The sequence below is a fragment of the Uloborus diversus genome, chromosome 1 (assembly GCF_026930045.1).
Source record: "Uloborus diversus isolate 005 chromosome 1, Udiv.v.3.1, whole genome shotgun sequence".
Taxonomy (NCBI): Eukaryota; Metazoa; Arthropoda; class Arachnida; order Araneae; family Uloboridae; genus Uloborus; species Uloborus diversus.
Window position 1 is genome coordinate 9182386 of NC_072731.1, and position 23919 is coordinate 9206304.

Genomic DNA, 23919 nt, shown 5'->3' on the forward strand with positions numbered 1-23919 from the left:
GATCATTTTTTAACTTCCGTTCACATATAAAGGAGCCTACTTTCCCATAAACTAATATCGACTTTCCAGTATCTGATCAATGTTCTCAAAATTAGCTAAAATCGCAAATTATTCCAAGCGCAACTTTTTAACATTTTAACCTGATTTCTAGAAATAAAATGTCTCACTCATCTGAAGAAATAGAAAAAATAAATAAACGAACAAATAAAGTAGTAGCACCTTTTAAACAAAGCAGAAAATATATTTTTTCCATAAAAAAAAATCGATAATCGCTTTCAGAAAATAAAAAAGAAAGAACAATTCTTACTTCATAAAAAAAAACCTATGTCCAAAAAAAAAAATCGTTTGTTTTTCTCCTGTTGCCAAAAAAAAAAAATTGAAAAATGAATAAATGTAATTTCAAAGTAATTAGAAAAATAAAAAAAATGTCAACTTTAAGAAATAATTTTCACTACAAAAAAAAAAAAAAAAAAAGTCTACTCATAGCTTTATGTAGTAGCATGAATGACTCCGAATTTCTCCGCCAAACACTGACTACATAAATTAAAACTTCAGCGTGAAACAAGATACATATCAACAATAATAATTATTTCAAAGTAAAAAGCATAGCTGCGGAGTCGGTGTCAATCTTATTTTGGGGTAAAAGAATCAGATTCAGGAGTCGAAGGTTTTTAATATAGACTCCGAGTCGAAGTTTTCCCTTAAAGTCCGCGACTCTGCCAATGTTTACGGAGTCAAAGTCAGACTTATTTCGGGATGTCGGATGTCGGATTCGAAAACTTGAAATTTCCGAGAGTTTATTTTATCTCAGTGTTTAAATTTTTGCCAAAGCTACGGTGTTAGAGTAGGAGAGTCGGATTCGAAGTCAACTGCCCTAAAATTCTAAGAGCCGGAGACGGGAAATGAGCTATTTCCAAAAAAAAAAAAATGTTTGAAAAAAAAAATCCACCTTAAAGTGCGGAATCTCTATTGACTTTTAGTTTTGCCATTGGCTCTCATGTTAAGGGATATGAACAGTTCAAAATTGAACGGAAAATTGTTCAAATCAAAAAGATATTTTCTGTACATATTCTTCGAAAACTTTTTTTACAAAATTTGTTTGAAGCGAATTCGCTTTTAGTACGGTATTTATATTTGCCTTGAATTTCTCCGTAGGCGCTAATTTGAAGTTTTATTTAACTGATCAAAAGATCAAAATTGTTTGAAAAAAATCTTCAATTTAAAAAAGGAAATATGGGAATAAGGTTTTCTTGCCGAGATCTTTCGAAAAAAAAAAAATGTTTAAATCGGCCTATTCGATCAAAAGTTATTGGGGGAAGGGGTGACAGACAGACAGACTGACCGACAAACATTTTCTTCCATCTCAATACCCTACTTTCCAATTTATATTTTTTCGATATATATTTAATTATTTAATTTTATTTTTTATTTATTTATTTTATTTTTGTTTTGCGCAATATTTTTAAAATGCATTAAGCCTTCTTTCACGCTTTTTTCTTCTTTCTCTGACTTCTATTGGGGAAGTAAGCTAAAAAGCATGATACTGTTTAAAAGTACCACTTGGGGGGAGGGGTCACAAACTCAAGACTCGTATTTTGGATCTATGTTCTTAGTTTGAACTAGTTTTGTGTTTTTACAAGACATCGCCATTGTATTGCTCACAAAAATGTGTATCAATCTGCAAATCTTTAAGCCTTTCGTTGATATATCATTGCATTAATTTGCCGCTTCGCAATGCGTAAGAAGTGAGTGCTATCCACATGTCGATTAACGCATTCAGTTGCCACAGTGGAAACTGCTTCCGTTAAGACGCGTGCTAATTCGCGTGCATCGTTCACCACATTAGTATCTTTGACTTATCTTAATTTGCTGTTTGCGCAACCTTTCACTGCCGTTGATTTCTTCCGTGGAGGGGGACGTCAAGCGTATTATTTTATTTGTCCTTGATAACAGGCTTTGGAAAAGAAAGATGAGCGACCATAAAAACATAAAGGTTCACACGCGTTTTCGTCAGTTTCTTTTTTTTTTCTTTGTCATCCTACATGAAAGGGAGTTTTAGCACTAAACAATTGATTCTACCCAGAAAAATAGAAATAGATTCTCTTTTCTGAAAGTCTCCAATGATGATAAGATTGATATGTCCTTTTCGGCAGAATTGCTACTAACAGATATCTGAACTAACCTGCTTTCCAGGAAAGTAAAAGTAAAAAACTACTTAAAATAAAATAAAAATAATTAATTTGAGTTTTGACATCTTGAATTAAGGGGGTCCGGGACACAAAAATCCTCAAATTTTGCATTTTTTTTTTATAATTTGAAAAACTGCTCCGTTTTTTTCTGCTTAAGAGGACGTTTGAATCTTGTTTCTACCTTAAATAGAACGAAAGTTATAGTTATTTTTGTTGCATGCATCTAACGAATGTGTGCATAACTTTAAAACTTTAAACGCGTTTTTCTCCATGATGCAATTTTTCCCGATTTCTTGCATTCAAACTCTTATAAGTCAGGAACCGATAGAGATAAAGTAATGAAACTTGGAGCATATCTTTTTCAAGCAATTTACTTTAATTTTTATTCGGCGAATTTAAAAAAAGCGTTTACTGCAAAACTTATGATTTTTTTTAAAAAAAGTATCTTCGAATTTTTCGAAATTTTTCTTCAAATATTTTTTATTTTTTATTGAATCAATATTTTTAAAATCGCCGAATAAAAATTAAAGCTTAGATATTTGTGCATACTTTTTTGAAAAAAAAATGAAAATTGACCATCAATATTTTGAGTTATAGCAATTTAAAGCAACCCCATTTTTTTGAAAAAAAAACTAATTAAATTTAAATAAAAAAATAATTTTTTTACTTTATTTGTCTCATGGCTTTATCGGCAAAAATAGTGCAATTGCGGAAAAAGTCAAAAAGTGTCTCGTCTATGTGTACAAACAAAGCGTGTTGGTTTTGGCCAAAGAGAGCGATTTATTACGTCAACGAACCAAAGGTATGTTTTCCTATCTTTTTTTAAATTTTTTTAGCTAATGGTGGTTTTCTGTTTAAAAAAATCAACTGTCAGCTTATTCTATATTTTCCGAGTTTAAACCGGAGATTTTGCTTGTTTAACGCACATAGTTGAAAAATTGCTTTACTGCAAATAAAATGTAGACATTACTTCCCTTTTATTGGCTAACTGAATGTTCAATTCCTCATAAGAAAAACCAATTGCATTTTAACCCCTTCAGACCTGGTGTCCGGTATACCGGACAACCACTTTGAACAGCTGCTAATCATTTAATAATTGATTTAATTAGCTGATTTTTTTGTGGTTGACTATTTACATTCTTCTTATTATAATCTGCGAAATAATTTTTGTTTTGGGATTGACAACACTGACATATAAGGATTGAGAGATAGAGAGTGGCAAAAAAAAAAAATTGAAAAATGAATAAATGTAATTTCAAAGTAATTAGAAAAATAAAAAAAATGTCAACTTTAAGAAATAATTTTCACTACAAAAAAAAAAAAAAAAAAGTCTACTCATAGCTTTATGTAGTAGCATGAATGACTCCGAATTTCTCCGCCAAACACTGACTACATAAATTAAAACTTCAGCGTGAAACAAGATACATATCAACAATAATAATTATTTCAAAGTAAAAAGCATAGCTGCGGAGTCGGTGTCAATCTTATTTTGGGGTAAAAGAATCAGATTCAGGAGTCGAAGGTTTTTAATATAGACTCCGAGTCGAAGTTTTCCCTTAAAGTCCGCGACTCTGCCAATGTTTACGGAGTCAAAGTCAGACTTATTTCGGGATGTCGGATGTCGGATTCGAAAACTTTAAATTTCCGAGAGTTTATTTTATCTCAGTGTTTAAATTTTTGCCAAAGCTACGGTGTTAGAGTAGGAGAGTCGGATTCGAAGTCAACTGCCCTAAAATTCTAAGAGCCGGAGACGGGAAATGAGCTATTTCCAAAAAAAAAAAAATGTTTGAAAAAAAAAAATCCACCTTAAAGTGCGGAATCTCTATTGACTTTTAGTTTTGCCATTGGCTCTCATGTTAAGGGATATGAACAGTTCAAAATTGAACGGAAAATTGTTCAAATCAAAAAGATATTTTCTGTACATATTCTTCGAAAACTTTTTTTACAAAATTTGTTTGAAGCGAATTCGCTTTTAGTACGGTATTTATATTTGCCTTGAATTTCTCCGTAGGCGCTAATTTGAAGTTTTATTTAACTGATCAAAAGATCAAAATTGTTTGAAAAAAATCTTCAATTTAAAAAAGGAAATATGGGAATAAGGTTTTCTTGCCGAGATCTTTCGAAAAAAAAAAAATGTTTAAATCGGCCTATTCGATCAAAAGTTATTGGGGGAAGGGGTGACAGACAGACAGACTGACCGACAAACATTTTCTTCCATCTCAATACCCTACTTTCCAATTTATATTTTTTCGATATATATTTAATTATTTAATTTTATTTTTTATTTATTTATTTTATTTTTGTTTTGCGCAATATTTTTAAAATGCATTAAGCCTTCTTTCACGCTTTTTTCTTCTTTCTCTGACTTCTATTGGGGAAGTAAGCTAAAAAGCATGATACTGTTTAAAAGTACCACTTGGGGGGAGGGGTCACAAACTCAAGACTCGTATTTTGGATCTATGTTCTTAGTTTGAACTAGTTTTGTGTTTTTACAAGACATCGCCATTGTATTGCTCACAAAAATGTGTATCAATCTGCAAATCTTTAAGCCTTTCGTTGATATATCATTGCATTAATTTGCCGCTTCGCAATGCGTAAGAAGTGAGTGCTATCCACATGTCGATTAACGCATTCAGTTGCCACAGTGGAAACTGCTTCCGTTAAGACGCGTGCTAATTCGCGTGCATCGTTCACCACATTAGTATCTTTGACTTATCTTAATTTGCTGTTTGCGCAACCTTTCACTGCCGTTGATTTCTTCCGTGGAGGGGGACGTCAAGCGTATTATTTTATTTGTCCTTGATAACAGGCTTTGGAAAAGAAAGATGAGCGACCATAAAAACATAAAGGTTCACACGCGTTTTCGTCAGTTTCTTTTTTTTTTCTTTGTCATCCTACATGAAAGGGAGTTTTAGCACTAAACAATTGATTCTACCCAGAAAAATAGAAATAGATTCTCTTTTCTGAAAGTCTCCAATGATGATAAGATTGATATGTCCTTTTCGGCAGAATTGCTACTAACAGATATCTGAACTAACCTGCTTTCCAGGAAAGTAAAAGTAAAAAACTACTTAAAATAAAATAAAAATAATTAATTTGAGTTTTGACATCTTGAATTAAGGGGGTCCGGGACACAAAAATCCTCAAATTTTGCATTTTTTTTTATAATTTGAAAAACTGCTCCGTTTTTTTCTGCTTAAGAGGACGTTTGAATCTTGTTTCTACCTTAAATAGAACGAAAGTTATAGTTATTTTTGTTGCATGCATCTAACGAATGTGTGCATAACTTTAAAACTTTAAACGCGTTTTTCTCCATGATGCAATTTTTCCCGATTTCTTGCATTCAAACTCTTATAAGTCAGGAACCGATAGAGATAAAGTAATGAAACTTGGAGCATATCTTTTTCAAGCAATTTACTTTAATTTTTATTCGGCGAATTTAAAAAAAGCGTTTACTGCAAAACTTATGATTTTTTTTAAAAAAAGTATCTTCGAATTTTTCGAAATTTTTCTTCAAATATTTTTTATTTTTTATTGAATCAATATTTTTAAAATCGCCGAATAAAAATTAAAGCTTAGATATTTGTGCATACTTTTTTGAAAAAAAAATGAAAATTGACCATCAATATTTTGAGTTATAGCAATTTAAAGCAACCCCATTTTTTTGAAAAAAAAACTAATTAAATTTAAATAAAAAAATAATTTTTTTTCATATTTATGTTATGATTTTGCTTATTAAATAAATGATGAATCAGTTCAAAAAATTTCAAAACTCTAAAGTACATAATAAAAAAATTTTCAAAATGTGTCCCGGACCCCCTTAAAATTATGTTTTTCGCAATCACGAGTGTGTGTATGTAGGCGTGTGTGTGGGGGTATGTGTGTTTGTGTGCAGGGGGCATGTGTATGTGTGTGTAGGCATGTGTGTTTGTGTCTGTGTGCTGGCATAAGTGTGTAGGTAGTTGTGTGTATGAATGTGTATGTGTGTGTATGCGTGTGTATGTAGAATATGGATGCAACCTGCAGACGGCTTTCGTTATATAAGCCTTGCTTCTTTATCGTCCTAGGCCTCCCCCACATTACGCGTTCTCTAGCGTGCATCAGCGTTCCTCAACCTTATTTGAACCGCGGACAGCCGAGAGCTTTTGAAAAAAAATTCGCGAACCCCGGTGATGTTTTTTTTTCTCTCTTGTTTTCCGTTCTTTCTTTCTTTTATTTCAAGCGAAAAAACTGAACATTTGAGTTCCCCCCCCCCCCCCCATATCAATCTCTTTTTTCTCTTTCTTTGTTTTCTTCTTTTTAAAAAAAAAAGTTTTTAAACAAAAGAAATTAAAAAAAACTTTCGACTCTGGGACCGTCACACTTGTAAAAAAAGTTTGGAACCAGCCAAGGATTTCCCGTTTTTTACAAAATGATAATATTAAATAATAGAATTAATAAATATATAACTTAAATTTTACTTGGTATTAAAGAAGTAATAAAAATAGTTAAATGCTAAGAATAAGATAAGTAGTTATTGTAAAAAATTCTAAATAAGTAACAAACATTGCTGAAAATCATAGAAAACAGCAAAAATTAATCACATAACTCGCATAAATGGTGACGTATAGGATATTATTATTATTATATTCTTTTTTTTTTTTTTTTTTTTTTTTGCCTTTGATTAAGGAAACGTTTTTAGAGTGTGCGAGTAAAAATCTCTACGGACCTGTAAAATTTTTATGCGGACCACAGCCGCTACGCCGGTCCACTCGATAAGAATCACTGCTCTAGATATCCTTGTGATGACTAGTGCACGTGATGTGTGTCTTCAGAAAGAATTTCGTCTGTGCTTCAGACAAATCTTGCTAAAACATGTGACGAACTGCTGTAGTGAATTAAAAACATACAGAAAGTTTTTAGAATGTTGTAAACAAATTAAACAGTTGAATTTTCAGTAGTCAAAAAGGAGTTTGTGGTCTGAATGATATTTTAATATTTTACATAGCTACACGAAAGTTAAAATTTGTCGTATTTCATCAACGGCGTTTTGTATTATTATTTGTCCATTAAAGGTAAATTTTTTTACTAATTTCATTCCTTAAAATAACAATATCTTCGATTTCCATTTGTACTGTTATGCAGATGAAAGTAAAAGTATATCGTTGGCCTTCTCATTTTTTAATCGTAAATTAACTCCGAAACTTTAACTGTGAACTATTGAGCTGTAGTAATCTGTTATTACATGATTAAGTTACAAATTACGAAAAATTCTGACACTAATTTATATATATATATATATATATATATATATATATATATATATATATATATATATATATATATATATATATATATATATATATATATATATATATATATATATATATATAGTCTTTCGTAAAATTTTTCGCTTGAACAATAGGAAAAATTCTGAAACTAATTTATTAAGACATAGGTTCTAGATCTTCAAGTATTTTTTCTTTCCACTAAACCAATTTAAACTTCTAATAAGGTCTATTTGAAATAATAGTCAACCTTTTCTGATAAATAGTATAATACTGATTTGAAGCTAGAAAATTGATATTGCCTAACTAAAAAGGCTCCTTAAGTTCTAAACGGAACTTCATGTTTTTTAGTTGGGATAAATTTTTAATTAAATAGAGTGTAAGTTCGATGTGCAATAAAATTATGCAGCACCATGGAGATCTTTTGTAAATTTGTTAATAAAGATAAATATCAGCCACATTGTTTCATTACAAAAACTAAAGACCCCATTGCATGCGACACAATCGTTGTAGACTGAAATTATGTAAATTAGATTGGAAACTCATTATTAAAAACTTTTTCTACATCGTGCTAGAACAAGAGAAGCTCAAAATGGTTTTCGGGAGTCCAGTAATAAGAAATAAGTGCAAATACAAGCGATGTAATTTCAAATTTCAACACAACTACACAAGATAAAAGAATACATATGTTAACTAGTAACTAAATCTACTAATTACAAATTAAATGAAATTTATACATGACTCGAAATTTGAGTGAGAATATGAAGCAAAATTTCCTCGTATTACGAGATGTAATTATAAAACAAAGAATGAAAACCGATGTGCCGCTGACGAATACATTAGCATTTATATTTGGAATCGAATTCTTTTGAAGAAAAGGAACTGAAATTTGATATGAATCGATCCAAACGGGATGTGAATCTGATGTGTTCTAAATGAGGATACATGGAATTGTTTATCAGATTCATAAGCCTTTACTTCCGCGATGTATATGTAAATCTCATTTAATTTGTGCATGAGGATAAATTTATAGCGTCAGAAGTATTTGTCACAAAAGCAATTTTTAAATTGTTAAAATAGATAACATTTGTAAAATAATTGTAGTTAAAGATTTGAATGTAAATATATATAAATGGTGTTCCGTTTTAACCTGCAAAACCTTTATTTTCAAACCGTTAGTTCTAGATGAATACTTCCAATTGCAAAAACGTTCAAAATCAGATGCAGAGTTAAGATATTGAAAGTTTCAAGTAAAAGAAAAAATAAGTCAAAAAATACAAAATTTAACTTTTTATACGGGTGCCAGGTCCTCTAACTTATATTTAGGGAAATAATTTCCATTAAAAATTAATTTCAACACTAAACGTTTGAAATTAGTACAACCAAAATTCAGCGTTTTGTGACTTACATCACTTTTTACTCGCCGTCAATAAAACCTTTTTTTTTTGGGGGGGGGGGGGGGAATATAGCGGTTAACGAGTGTTAAAATTTTAAGTGTGCATAGAGTGTGGTTTTTTAAACTGCTCGAGGTTTTGTAGTGTGTTTTTGCGTATCACAGCATATTATTTGCATTTATTTTTGAATAGCAAAGAAAAATATAAATGCCTTGTTTTTCTTACTTCGACAACCTATAATTCTTCTGAAAGGGCGAAAAGTTCCAATCTGATCTTCTGTATGGTCACTTAAAACTTTGAATTGGAATATCTCCTTGAGTTACGGTCGCACAAATGTTAAGTTTTTGTGTCAGTAATACCTTTCAATGGAGAACATTTCTCTAAATATTACAGTTAGGGGACCTAGGTACCGTATAAAAAGTTCAATTTTGTATATTTTGACTGATTTTTATTTTTGCTTCATACTTTCAATATCTTAACTCTGCACCTGATTTTGAACATTTTTGCTATTGGAAGTATATATCTAGGACTAATGGTTGCGAAAATCAAGGTATTGCAGGTTACAACGGAACACTTCTGTATGCATACATTTTCATTTTAATAGCAATTGTTCATTTATTTTACCATTACAAAATAGTTATGATTATTGTCCTTATATTTGAGGACTTCTAAAATTCACTTCTTTTGCAGAATTCTCAGCAAATTTTAATGTCTGCATCAATTGTATTTGTACTAAGTGATTATAAACAATTTGATACATTCGTTAGAGTTAGTTTTTAACATTGCAAACCAATCCAAATTCTATACATATACCACACAAACTATGCAATATTACTTTATGTATGTATATATATATATATATATATATATATATATATATATATATATATATATATATATGTGTGTGTGTGTGTGTGTGTGTGTGTGTGTGTATTCGGAATATTATTCTTTCTTTTTACGCATAGTATTTGATTGTTTTGCAATAATAAAGTATTCAACTCTTAAGATTGTGTCAAATGTATCATAATCACTGTACAATAGATGCACAGACTAACATTTTTCAGAGAATTCTGCTTGGAAGTCTATTTTAGAACTGTTTAAATGTAATTAATTGGTAAAATTATGAGCAATTATTTACATAAATGAAAGTGTACCGAATGCTAAATTCGAGTTTATTATGTCACGTTTTGTTTATGTTTGGTACTTGTTTTGCGAGTTTAACGCTATGATTCGGGCGATGTAGAGGCACAGTTTGCTGATACTTTCTTTATAACTTTAAGTCATTTTGGAGAGAATCTTGCCTCAAAAGTGCACCTGAAAAATATCCGAATAATTAGAACACAGTTAAGTGGATTTTTGTTCAGTCAAAATTTAGAAATATTTTTCATGTGGCCAAATATTTGAAGAAATGAAAATGTGGTTAATGTCAAATGTATATAAACGCAAAAATGTTATAAAAAATCAGACCTGTTTTTGTGCTGTATATATAGGGTGTTCCGGTTTATGTTGCAAGATCTCTGTTTTCGCAACCATTAATCCTAGATGCATACTTCCAATTGAAAAAACGTTCAAACCAGATGCAGAGTTTATATGTTACAAAATTCAACCGAAAAAAAAAAATCGAAAAAAATACAAAATTGAACTTTTTACACGGGCCCTAGATCCCCTAATTCATATTTAGAGAAATAATCTCCATTGAAAACTATTAGTGACACAAAACACTTGACATTTGTGTGACCAAAACTCAAGGACATGCTCTAGTTCAAAGTTTTAAGGGACCATACAGAAGATGGGATTGGAACTTATTGCCCTTTCTGAAGAATGACAGGTTGTCGAAGTAAAAAATCAATTTATATTTATATTTTTCATTGCTATTCAAAAATAAATGCAAGTATTACGCCATGATACGCGAAAACAAACTACAAAACCTTAAACACTTTGAAAACCAAAATCAATGCACACATATAATTTTTTTTTTTTTTTTGACTTATCTCGGGCATGTTTAGCAATGCTAAACAACCCCCATGAATCCAAATATCTGCAAAAAATCCAAGAACAGCAATGGGTCACTAAGGACCTCATCCTTCGTAAAACCCAAACAAGATAGAATGTGCTCAGGTGAAACCTCTCCAGCAGAGCACCAGTGACACTCCGGAAAAGTCTTGATATTCCCAGAGAATCTAAGAGCTTTTGTGTGGCCACTCAGGAATCTCGAATATGTTGTCTGGAGGAGTCTACCCTTGAGTCTCAAGGACTCACCAGGACATTTTTCAAAATACCAGGCGTGTCTGGGAGGTGTTTTAAATTGGCGATTGAGCTCCATTTTTGAAATTGTGGAGATCTCACTGAAAGTAAGATCTCCACAAGGGCTCACACCCTCCGCAGCAGCAGATCTAGCCAAAAAGTCAGCCCTTTCGTTACCCTCAACTCCAACGTGGGAAGGGATCCATTGAAAGTGAATTGTATGTCCTGATGAAAGAGTATGTAGTAGACTCAGAATGTCCAGGCTGGTCTTGTCGCCCACATTACTCCAATTAGCGAGGTGCTGAATTGAGGCACGACTGTCAGTCAAAATCCAGATTTCCTGGAAACACTCCTCCCGCTGAACAGCACACTGCAGGCCCTTCCTGATAGCAATCAGTTCTGATCTAAATACTGAACAGAAATTCGGGTTTCTGATTTTAAATTCCAAGGCCCCAGAGGGAGTAGGAATGAATACTCCACTGCCCGAAACGCCATCTTCTCCCCTGCTTCCATCTGTATAGATTTTCAAGGAGAAATGTGGTATATTATGTATAGTTTCCAGGGCCATTTGTTTAACTAGGTCCGGTGGATCTGAACTCTTGATCACACTAGTCAGGAGCTCGTCATGGAAATAAATTCCCTCAAGCTCCAAACCAGCTCCTGCGTAACCCAGGAAATGTGTTTCCACATCGGAGGGAGGTAAGTTCAATGACCTTGCATAGGAGAAGGGGCTATGTTTCTTCAAACGAGTATTATCATTCCATGCAAGAAGGTAGGCTGAAGTCCGGTGTTGTTCTCTATAACTATATAATTTGCTGAAATACCTTGTAAGGCCACACTGTCTTCTTTTTGCAAGGGCAGGCAAGTTGCTCTCAAAGAGCACTATATCATTTCGACAACTATGTATAAGTCCGGCAATAATTCTAGCTGCGCTAAGCTGTAATCTTTCAAGTTTATTGAGATTGGTCTCTGAAGCACAGGAGTAAACTGGGAAGCCGAACTCCAGTACTGGTCTAATGATAGAAATATAGGTAGTACGGAGGGTACTGGCCTCCGCACCCCAGTTTCGTCCAGAAATAAATTTGAGAATATTGAGCCTCTTCCTTGCCTTAATTGCTTGGCCTTCAATATGTTTATTACTTGTAATCTCTTGATCTAATGTGTATCCAAGATACTTAGCATTTTTAACGTAACTCAACTGGGTTCCGTTTATGGAGATCTTAGGTTGGTACCCATATAGATGTCTATTAGTAGTGAAAAAAGTTGTCAAAGATTTTGTAGCATTAAAGATTAATTTGTGCCTTTCAGCAAAGGCATGGGCTTTTTCCATGGCACGGTTGAGTCTGAGCTCACTCTCTCCGACATCCGAGCCGGAGCTCCAGACAATGATATCATCAGCAAAAATTCCGATTTCACAGTGTTTAGCTAATTCTTTTTCAATGCCAGTAATGTACAGAGAAAACAGGACGGGACTCAACACTGATCCCTGAGGTACACCCTGCCCGAGGCCCAAAGGTTCGGACAGGTGATTGTTGTATTTAACTCTAATGGATCTGTTCCAGAGGAAATCAGAGATCCAGGGTAGGGCTTTTCCTCTAATATTAAAAAGATTGTGGAGTTTGGTGATCAAGAGCTGGCGCCAAACCCTGTCAAATGCACTAGACATATCCAACAGTGCGGCAACAGTGTGGTTAGTAGGTTTCTTGTTCTGCGCGTCCCGTATTCTCTGGGTGACATACAAAATCTGATCTATTACTCCATGGCCTTTTCTGTACCCATACTGCTCTCTCGGAATCAGGTTATTGTTGTATAAGTGAATGTTTAGTCTGGCAAGAATGAGCCTCTCCATAAGCTTACAGACAAAGGAAGTTAGCGCGATAGGTCTGTAGCTCCCAGAGATACCAGTGTCTTTTCCTGGTTTTAGAATGGGGATAACAATAGCTCTCTTCCATTCTCGTGGAAGACGACCAATTTTCCATGAAAAATTAAAGATATCTAGGAGTTTCTGCATGCCGTGAGGTCCCAGATTGCCGATCATGAATCCATGAATGCCATCAGGGCCTGGAGATTTACGAAGATCCATTGCCCCCAGGGCTAAATTAAGTTCTTTCAAGGAAAACTCGTTGATAAAAATAGGGTCACCAGTGCTAGAGGTCCGGCAATTATGGATCATTCTTTTTGAACTGGCCTTGATACCAAAATCATTTTGGTTAAACTCCAAATTGCCCACTCTTTTATAGAACTCTCCCAAAATGTTAGCAGCAGTTTTATCATCAGGAGCAGCCTTGCCCTCTGAAGTCAGCACAATGTTGCACGGCATATTTTGTGGCTGATTATAGCTGAGTGATTGAGCAAGTTTCCAAAGTTTTGTGTTTGGGGTTTTGGCATCGATGCCACTGCACATGTTAGTCCAAGCTTCCCTCTTGAGTTTAATATATAGCTGCTTAAAGCTAGCATTGAGCCTACTGAGCTCAATCTTTACCTCCATTTCCCCTGTCAGGGTGAAATTCTTATGTAAAGCATTCCTCTTAAGAATAAGTGTTCTTAGCTCAGGATCCTTATGTTGGAAGTAGGATTTTAGATGTTTAAAGTTGCCCCTAGGGATGGATTGCTTTGAAGCATGAATAATGACATGCTTAAAATTGTGCCACTCCTGTTCCAGATTGTCCATGGTGGTTCTTCTATTGAAGGAAACTTCTGAGATCTGCTGAAAGCAATCCCAATTTGCCCTTTTAAATATAATTTTAAACCCTTGCAAACCGATGTATTTTCTCCCAAAACATATTATTGACGGCGAGTGTAAAGTGGTAAACTCACAAAATGCTCGTTTCATATCTCGGTGAATATTGGTCGTACTAATGTCAAACTTTCTATATTGGAATAATTTTCAATGGAGATTATTGCCCTAAATATAAGTTAGGGAACCTCGGGACCATATAAAAATTAAATTTTTTTATTTTTTTACTCATTTTCATTTTCGCTTCAAACTTACAATGTCTTACCTTGCATCTGATTTTGAACATTTTTGCAGTTGAAAGTTATGCATCTAAGACTGACTGTTGCGAAAATAGAGATTTTTGCTGATTAAACCGGAACACCCTGTATAGACCGTATAAAAAAATCGTTTAAAACTTCAAGAGTCGCTATAAAAATAGTTTTCGCAACACAGTTTATTTTTATTTTTTTTACTGCTTTGAAATATTCCGCGTAAAAAAAGTCTCACGTAGAAAGTAACACAAAAATTACACCTAAATACGAATTTAAAAAACAGCAGCTACTGGGAATATTCACCAAACCTTTCATACAGTGGTTTATAAAATACACATGGGAACGTTTTTAAAAATTTATTCGAATATGCTCTTATTTTACACATGCAAAACTTTGAAAACGTATAACCATTATCCTTCGTAGTCTGCCAGCAAGTGAACTTTCTTGAAGTAAACAGGTGCGAAATCACTTTGGTCAGTCAGGAACGCCTCGGATTTACATTTTTGGGAGGGTGAAATGTTTCAATTTGCCAAATGAAACTCCAGATTTTGGCGAATAATAATCATTTTGCCGAAGGGAACTCTGAAGTTTTTCCGAATGATAAATTTGCCAAATGGAATTCAAAAATTAGGCGAATGATGATAACTTTTCCGAATGTAACTCCAAAATTTTCCGAATGGAGTTCCAAATTTCTCACAGTGATAATTTTGCCAAATGGAACTCCAAATTTTGCCGAATGGAGCTCTAAATTCTGTCGAATAGAACTCGAATTTCGCCGAATGATGATAATTTTGCCGAATAGAGCTCTATAAATTCTGCCGAATGAATTTTTCTGAATCGTCAGACAAAATTGCCGAATCAGGAAATTTGTGGGAGGTAACAACCACCTGTCATCGGGGAGCCCCCCTTTTCTCTTGAAAATACTTCCTCCCTTTCGTTTTACAAATAATTTCTTCAAAAATCCGCACACACACAAATAAAAATAAAAAAAAATAAAAAAAAAAAACGCACGATAAAATACCTTACAAAAACAGGCTTGAGTTTTCCTACCAAATGTTTGAATTTTTGACGCTCATGCTAATATTCAAGTGTTACAATGGTACATTTCATTGATCTTCTCCTGCAACTTTGAGAAGTTTTTCTAAGAATTACTTTTAAAACTAGAATTTTTTCATATAAGGAGTAAACTGAAAAAAAAAAAATGAATGAAATGATTTAAAACAAATAATCAGAATTAAGGAGCACATGTGTGTTCTTAAAACTCGGAATTTTGGTTTTCAAATCCTGAATACATTTTTACAACTCTTTTGAAGAAGAATCATAAACAATAGCAGCCTCTCTGTAAAGCTACATACTTTATTTTCTAGAAGAGAAGCATAACTCTTTTTGAATGTAAAAATGAGACATTCGAAACATACATACGCTTGAAAATCAACGGCTTGTCTTCATAAATTCAAAGCCATGACATCTTACCGAATATAATGACTAGGTTTCCAAGAATTTAGAGATTCGGAATTCTTTGTGTGTTCTATTGGCAATTTACTAAAAGAAAGATAGTAGGAGGGAAAGTAGAATCTTAACTTCCAACTTTTGTTTAGTGCATATTACATTAGTGTTAGATTTTTTTTGTAATTTCCGTGATATTTTAATGAATGGGGAAATTGTTACTTTATCAACGTCATAAATAGCCTCTATACACCTCTATATAACCTCTATATACACCCTATATAACTTCTATACTCGTAAGTTAAATTGGAGGATTAGTCGAATGGCTTTGACATTTACACAAAAAGCATTGAGTGTGTAGATTTGCCAGTTTTCTGAAATGTTCAACCGGTACACCGGAATGCCGCCCCCCCCCCTCGTCTCTATTCAAAGGGTTTCACAATCCTGGTTGATTTTGGGAGTGTTTTATTGGGCAGTTTATTTCAATGCTATGAGTAAAAGGTTACTAATTATGAACCTAAAAAAGGGGTAATAAAAAATGACATAAGCAGATAAAATTTGAACATTTCACTTCCAAGATGTAAATTTTTACAATTTATTTCAGTTAGAAAAAACACTTTTAATGAGGAATAAAAAAATTGAACAATAATTTTCGATAGCCTTTTCATGTTATAGGACTTTTTTTAGTCTTTCTTGGTTTTAATCTTGTTGTAAAAATCCTCACAAGCTAATCCGGAATTAACTTTTTCAAATAATGATACAAATGATCAAGTAATTATCTTAATCATTCAATTAACTATTTTTAGAACTTTTTGGTCACTTGTAATCAAATTTACCTTTCCCGGGACGTGAAGTAAACCGGCCGGGACGCCGGGATTTGTTTAAATACCAGGACTGTCCCGGTCAAACCAGGACGTCTGGCAAGCCTAAGTGTAAGTGACATCTTACTTAGAATGCCTAGTTTTGATGTCTATTACCCGCGCTTTTAGTACACAAGTTTGTTAAGAATTTGGGTTTCTATTTTTATTGTTATATATTTATATTTCATGTTTAAGCTTTTGAATCATAACTTTTAGAAACCTGTACACGTATTCTGTAAATATATATGTATGAAACATCAGTAGTTCTTGTAATTTTTGTTAGCTAAAATTGCACTTTTTGTCGAACTGCTTTGAAATACTCCGAACAAAAATATACTTTCTTGAATTTTAGTCTCCCCGTAAGCGCTAATGTTAAAGGATTTGAACTATTAAAAATTGAACGGAAATTTGTTCAAATTAAAAAGATAGTTTCTATACATGGTAGGGGGGGGGGGGTCTTTATCGAGATCTTTTTAACCCCCGACATACAAAGGAAGCGGGAGGGGGGGTTACAAGTTAGACGAGTTAGACGTGTATGTGTTATCTGTATATCTACGTATATGTGTATCTATGACATTAATTAACGAATATATTAATTTAAAACTTCTGAAAGGTTTTTCGCAATTTTTGCAGTGAACGCACATTCAAAAGCTTCAAAATTTAGTACCAAAATAAAGAGACTTCCATGTTACATAGAATTCGAATTATAACTTTTTTTAAAGTAGATTTTAAATACGGCTAAGCCTTTATTCACGCGATTGGTAACCGAATTCATTGTTGGCCGACAAGGTAAGAAAACGCAGTAATTTGAAATTTTTATCTGTTGCCAGTTTCTATTTGTTAACAAATACATTTCTTCTAAGTGATTTTTAATAGTGCAAGGTTTTTGAAGGATTTTCAATTTTCCCTCTTGATTTTACATTTTCCACTCTGTCTGGGGTTTTTATAATTTTTAATTTTAGTTACTTGTTCTAACAAAGTTTCTTTGAAGCAAATTCGCCTCTAAGTTTGAGATTTATCTTTGCCTTGAATTTCCCCGTAGGCACTAATGTTAAGTTTTTTTGAACTGTCCAAAATGGAACGAAAAATTGTTCAAATCAAAGAGTGAAATATGGAAATGAGGTGTCCTCGCCAAGCTCTTTTGAACAAAAGAAGTTGGTTCGAATCGGACTGCTGACACAAAAGTTATTAGGGGGACAAACAGACAGACCAGCAGGACTGACAGACACCTTTTCTCCGTTTCAACACCCTATTTTCCAATTTTTAATTTTCGATATTTATTTAATTATTTAATTTATTTTTGACTTTTTTTATGCGATATTGTTGTAAGCCTTCTTTCATGCTTTTTTTTTTTTTTAATTCTTTTTTTGACCTTTACTGAGAAAGTAGGCTAGCAAAGAAGTGTGATTCAATTCAAAACATCGAAAATAAATAATTTCTAATATTATTTTCTTTACAATATTTGCAAAATATCATTTGAAGCAAGTTTTCATAATTTAAATTCCTTGAAACTACTCCAATTTGGTTACTTTCACCTTAAAAATTAGTCTTTCCAATTTTTGTACGAATTATGCACTTAAAAAACCATAAGTAAATGAGATTTTTTTTGTAGAGCTTAAGTATCTTACATTAGCAGGAAAAAATGGTTGTTAATTCCAAAACACGTGTAAGCATTTTTCTTTGTACATTTAAACTATGGTTAAATTAATGATTTGCAACGCTCAGACTGTTTTTTAGTGTAGAGAGACAGAACGGGGTGCTACTTTGGTTAAACTCAACAATAAAACATAAAAAAAAATCAATCTCCAATGAAAATAGTTTGAATGAGCGCATTTCAAAGGTTTAGCCCTCATTTTTAGCTTCTAAAAAAGATAGAAACGAGTCTGGTTATTTTCTGTGCGTCACACGTAATTGTTTTTGCAATAAAACATTCAAGCAACAGCAACTCCACCCCTAGCGTGTATCTCGGTTGGCAGTAATGGACTACATTTTGAACGGTGTCACAAGATGAGCATAGCAGCTGTCACGAACCACATGTTGTGGGTTAAAGCGAATGTTTTAGGTTGAAATAGAGATGTGTATACTGTATATCTATAAACTCAATTCAATTACACAAGCAAAAGTTGGGCAATGTGGACAACTGTTTATTTATCTATTGATAGTAATGCTGATATTTAAAGTAGATTTCTTACTGAAACCCTTCTTTATGGTGCCTCAAGAAAAAACGAGCTGATGTGTGCATCACATGACTTCCTTTTGCTCCAATTTAATGTCATTTTCCCATCATTGGCAATTTTAATGTCATTCAATTGTTTACTCTATAAATATCACCAACAGTGGCCAAATTAAAATCAAATTTAAAATTTAAAAAAATCGCCAAATTTGTCGCCAAGTTGGCGACAAAACTTGGCGACCTAAAGTGGCGATATATTGCCAAGTGTCCGACAAATTATAACACCAGCTAGTTTACATCGAAATTAACAATGATTTCCCTCATAAAAGGAGCAAAAGACCCCCTTAGAAGCATCCGAATGCAACCAAAATTGAAGGTGCACAACTAGGTTCCACTAGGAGTCTACGTACCAAATTTCAACTTTCTAGGACATACCGTTTTTGAGTTATGCGAGATACATACACACATACATACGTACATACGGACGTCATGAGAAAATTCGTTGTAATTATCTCGGGGGTCGTCAAAATGGATATTTCGGGTGTGTGTAGGTTTCTAGGTATATATGCGCGTGTGGTCGGGTCGAAAAAAAAACTCAACATTCATTCGGGGTTAAGAAAAATGGAAATTAAGGCCGATTTTTGAGTGAAATTTTTTTCGTGAATACAATACTTCCTTTTTTGTAAAAGGAAGTAAAAAACTGTAGTTGACTAGGCACTTCAACGGCATTTGAATTGATTTATTATGTTATTTTTGTGAAAGTGACAGAGGATTTTAATAGAACTAAATGAATAGTAAAATCAATTGACTTGTTTTACACAATAAGACGATGATATCAAATAGCAGTTACCTTGTTTCTTTTAGTGTTTTTGCTGTATTCGGGTTTCAGCTTTTGAAACTTTTGTTTAATTCATTAATTAAATGTGGAATTAACATAAACGGAGAAATTCGTTTCTGCAGTTTTAGAGCATAAATATCTTAATTATATTTTTTTATTTCTAAAGGGTGTCCCAAAATTGACGCAAGATTTGATTTTGTTGCCATTTGTGCAAAATAGTGTTGGCATCTCTGAAAAAAAAAAATTGATAGCTGAGAGGTTAGGGTTTAAAAAAATGGAGCGTTATACGATACAATAACGCGCTTTCATTATTGAACAATTGTTTCAAAAATAATGAAAGTTGAGGCTGGTTAAGCAGTTACTGTTATTGGCGCTCGGTATCGCAACACGGTAATGCACGGGTGGTTGTGGGCTTGTTGACATAGACCTTTGAATTCAAATAACCCCATAAGAAGAAATTTAATAATGTTAAATCACACGATCTAGGGTGCCAATTCTGATCACCGAAATGAGAGAGTACGCGACTAGGAAATGCCTTATGCAGTAATTGAAATGTTTCACTCTCTCTAGCTGTATGGTACAATAACACCCCATTTTTACTAACCCTAAACTCTCAACTGTCAAATTGTTCTTTTTCCATGGCTGCCAACAATTTATGGAAAAAATGGTGGCAAATTCAAATCTTGCGTTAATTTTGGGACACCCTTTATATCCTAGATCAAAATTAAAAGATATCTGATTGAAATTCTTCGATCTATCAATTTATGCCATTGTATGATGCTTCAGTTAAGTTTACATGTGTTAAAGATTAATGTGTCCTTTGACACTTGTTCATTGTCTTTATATTTTTTTAAGCAGAATAATTGTGAAACGTCATTTTTGCATTTGCTTTGCAAAATATTTTATAATTATCTAATTGTACTATTGGTATTAATACATCCATATTGTTTTTTTTTTTTTTTTAAGACTGAATAATATGTTTGCGAGAACTAAAAAAGGGTAAATTCCTTTTATCAAAAACGCGGAAGAAGAAAATTTTCTCTTATCAAGTGTAGAGTTGTCCAATGTGTTCATTTGATCTCTGCGTGTGAATTTTTTTGCGTAAAGCGGCTGAAGGGAGTGTATACATCTGTTCTTAATCAAAAGAGTTCCAAGGCTTAAAATTGTTATGATAGAGGAGTTGTTTTTAGTTATTTCTGTAACTCATGCATTTGTTTCTACAAATTATTGAAAATAAAAAAAAATGTGTAAACAGAATACACTGATGGCATTATCAGGCGAAGAGATTTCTGCTAAGTAAGCTAAAAATCAAACGATATTGAAACAAGCCCCTTAATTTTTTACAATATTTTTGAATTTTGAGATCTTGAACTGAAATTACGTTTTTTGCAATCCCGAATTGCGATAAGACCCTACTCGTTGGGGGTCTTTTTTCTTTCTACTAATGGGCTTTTATCGCAACCATAATTTGAATTCAAAACGCGAAAATTTAAATGAATGCTAGGGGCTGGTTGTTGTGTGCTGAGTTCTGTTTTCGCGTAAAAAGGATTGCGTCAAGTCGTTTATAAATAATTCGACGCATAAGAATATGGACGCCTGCATTATGAACTTCTTTATTACTAATAATAAAGCTGAAAGTCTTTCTGTCCGGAGGATGTTTGGATGTCTGTAGGATGTCTGGATCTCTGTGACGCGCATAGCGCCTCCAGACCGTTCGGCCGATTTTCATGAAATTTGGCACAAAGTTAGTTTGTAGCATGGGAGTGTGCACCTCGAAGCGATTTTTCGAAAATTCGATGTGGTTCTTTTTCTATTCTAATTTTAAGCCCATTTTTCACAGAAATTTAATAAAATGGGAAAGAATTTGTTCTGAAAATTAACTTTCTTTATCTTTCTTTTCTTTACTTCTTTTTCTTTCTTCTTTTCTTTTCTTTTTAAATAACAAACCTGAAAGTCTCTCTGTATGGATGTTTGGATCTCTGTGACGCGCATAGTGCCTAGACCGTTCAGCCGATTTTCATGAAATTTGACACACAATTAGTTTGAAGCATGGGGGTGTGCACATCGAAGCGATTTCTCGAAAATTCGATTTTATTAATTTTCTATTAAAATTATAAGCCCTTTTTCACATAATCTTTACTAATAATAAAGCTGAAAGTCTCTCTGTCCGGAAGATGTCTGGATGTCTGGGATCTCTGTGACGCACATAGCGCCTAGACCGTTCGGCCGATTTTCATGAAATTTAGCACAAAGTTAGTTTGTAGCATGGGGGTGTGCACCTCCAAGCGATTTTTTGAAAATTCGATGTGGTTCTTTTTCTATTCCGATTTTAAGAACAAAATTATCATAAGATGAACGAGTAAATTACGAAATTACCATAACATGGAACCGTAACATTGGTAGAAGCCAATTGGCGAGAAGATTCACCATACATTATTTGTAAATATACAGGCGAACCAAAAGACCTTTTAATTTTTCTATTACGGGCAAAGCCGTGCGGGTACCACTAGTTGAGAAATAAAATCCAAGGACGAACAAGTGAAAACAATAAGCAATTCGTGATTGCTCAAAGCTGTTATAATTGACAGCTACCAAGAAGTTACGTTTATGCTTTGTTTGCGTTAATGAGTATATTATTTTACTTTTGTTGTATTAGGAAATTGTTTCAGTCTTGCTTAATAATGAAGTAAATATTTTATCCTTATTCATATTTACGTTATTTTAAAAAATAACTTAAATCGGGGCGCTTTCATTGCTTACACTTCTGTCGTATGACATCACAAATGATGAAATGCCATTCACAGAACAAAATATTTAATTCGCATCTTTACTCACGTGTATTGGCAACGATATGGTTGACAGCAAGCGTAGAGCGCAATTTTAATCCGCTGCTTGATTATCATAACGTGGAAACGTAGTAGAAAGCTGCGCCAAAGAGCATCATTTATGACGTCATAAAGACCACGCCTTGTTTTAAAAATTGGACATTTAAAAAAATTAATTAAAAAAAAAAACTCTTGGGAAAATAAAAGTATTTTCTGGGTCCATGTAATTTTTTTTTGCTCATTATATCTTTTTTAATGACTAAAGGTAGTAATTTTGACTGAAGGAAACTACCCCATTATAATAAATGCTTTAACGATACAATTTTTTGTCGACAGTGAGGATGTTATTAACATTCTTTTTTGCTGTGCAAATAGTAATTATGTGTAAAAAGATTAAATGAAGCATACATTACAGTAAGTATTAAAAATATAATTATCAATAGAGGAACGATAGGTAATTGCCATGATAGCTTTTAGCACCATTTTAAGTCAAATAAAAGAATGAAATGTCACTTTTTGGATACTTTTTATATCATCTGTGAGCTGAATTGCTGCACAATGCCAAAAGAAAATAACTTCCAGCAGTTATGTATGTGTGTGTGTTTAATCGTTTTAAAATAAGAGCTGAATTTAGTTTCAAGAATGGGAATAGAATATTTAATGCACAACTAAGACAGTTTTTTTGTTTGTTTGTTTCAATTATTTTATTTAGAACTAGTGGTACCCGCACGGCTTTGCCCGTAATAGAAAATTAAAAGGTCTTTTGTTCGCCTGTATATTTACAAATAATGTATGGTGAACTTTCTCGCCAATTGGCTTGTGCCCATGTTACGGTTCCACGTTATGATAATTTCGTAAATTACTCGTCCATCTTGTAATGATTTTGTTCATAAAATTGGAATAGAAAAAGAACAACATCGAGTTTTCGAAAAATCGCTTCGAGGTGCACACCCCCATGCTACAAACTAACTTTGTGCCAAATTTCATGAAAATCGGCCGAACGGTTTTGGCGCTAAGCGCGTCACAGAGATCCTGACAGGCAGAGAGACTTTCAGCTTTATTATTAGTAAAGAAAGCTATTACTGCGGGCATTTCGATTAGGTATAGTCATTTAGGCTTACTTTGATCCTTAACTGCTTTATTTTTACTGTCCTACCCGTATTTTAATGCGTTAATGCATCTGTTACATAAAACTGAATAAAAACTCTATAAATATTTCACATAGTGATTGCAATATCGTAATATCGGAAAACCGAATACCGATATTTTGAGCTATTTGGCAATTTCATAATACGGGTATTTTGCTGAGGTATAAAATACCAGTATTTTCGGTATCAACTGAAAATAATAAAAGCTTTAGTTAAATAATTTTCAGTTTAACTTATTAGATATCTACTTTCATTTTAAACTAGCTGCGTTGCCCGACTTTGCACGGTCTACCTCGAAAATAAAAGTTATGTCAAGTGACGCATGCTCAACAATCGGACTTCAATTAGAGAAAAGAAACATAAATAAAATATCCCGTCAAAATAATCATTCTTAAAGAAAGAAAACGGCAAATCAAAAATTTCCAGACAAATTAAACGCAACTTTCCTGATTATCTTCTACTGGCAGTACAAAAAGAAAAAAAAAGAAAGAGGAAAAAATCTCCAAATAATAATCAAACAGGGAAATTTTTCCTCAAAACGAAAACA

General features: G+C 33.1%; 1 protein-coding gene across 1 annotated transcript in view; it reads left to right on the forward strand.

The window, feature by feature from the left end:
* Nucleotides 1-2865: 2865 nt before the first annotated feature.
* Nucleotides 2866-23919, forward strand: part of LOC129227930 (rap guanine nucleotide exchange factor 4-like) — a 196090-nt gene continuing 175036 nt past the window's right edge. Inside the window, exon 1 of the mRNA XM_054862554.1 lies at nucleotides 2866-2991. Within this exon, the coding sequence (XP_054718529.1) occupies nucleotides 2869-2991 (123 nt within the window). The 5' untranslated portion in view covers nucleotides 2866-2868. The remainder of the gene's footprint in view (nucleotides 2992-23919) is intronic.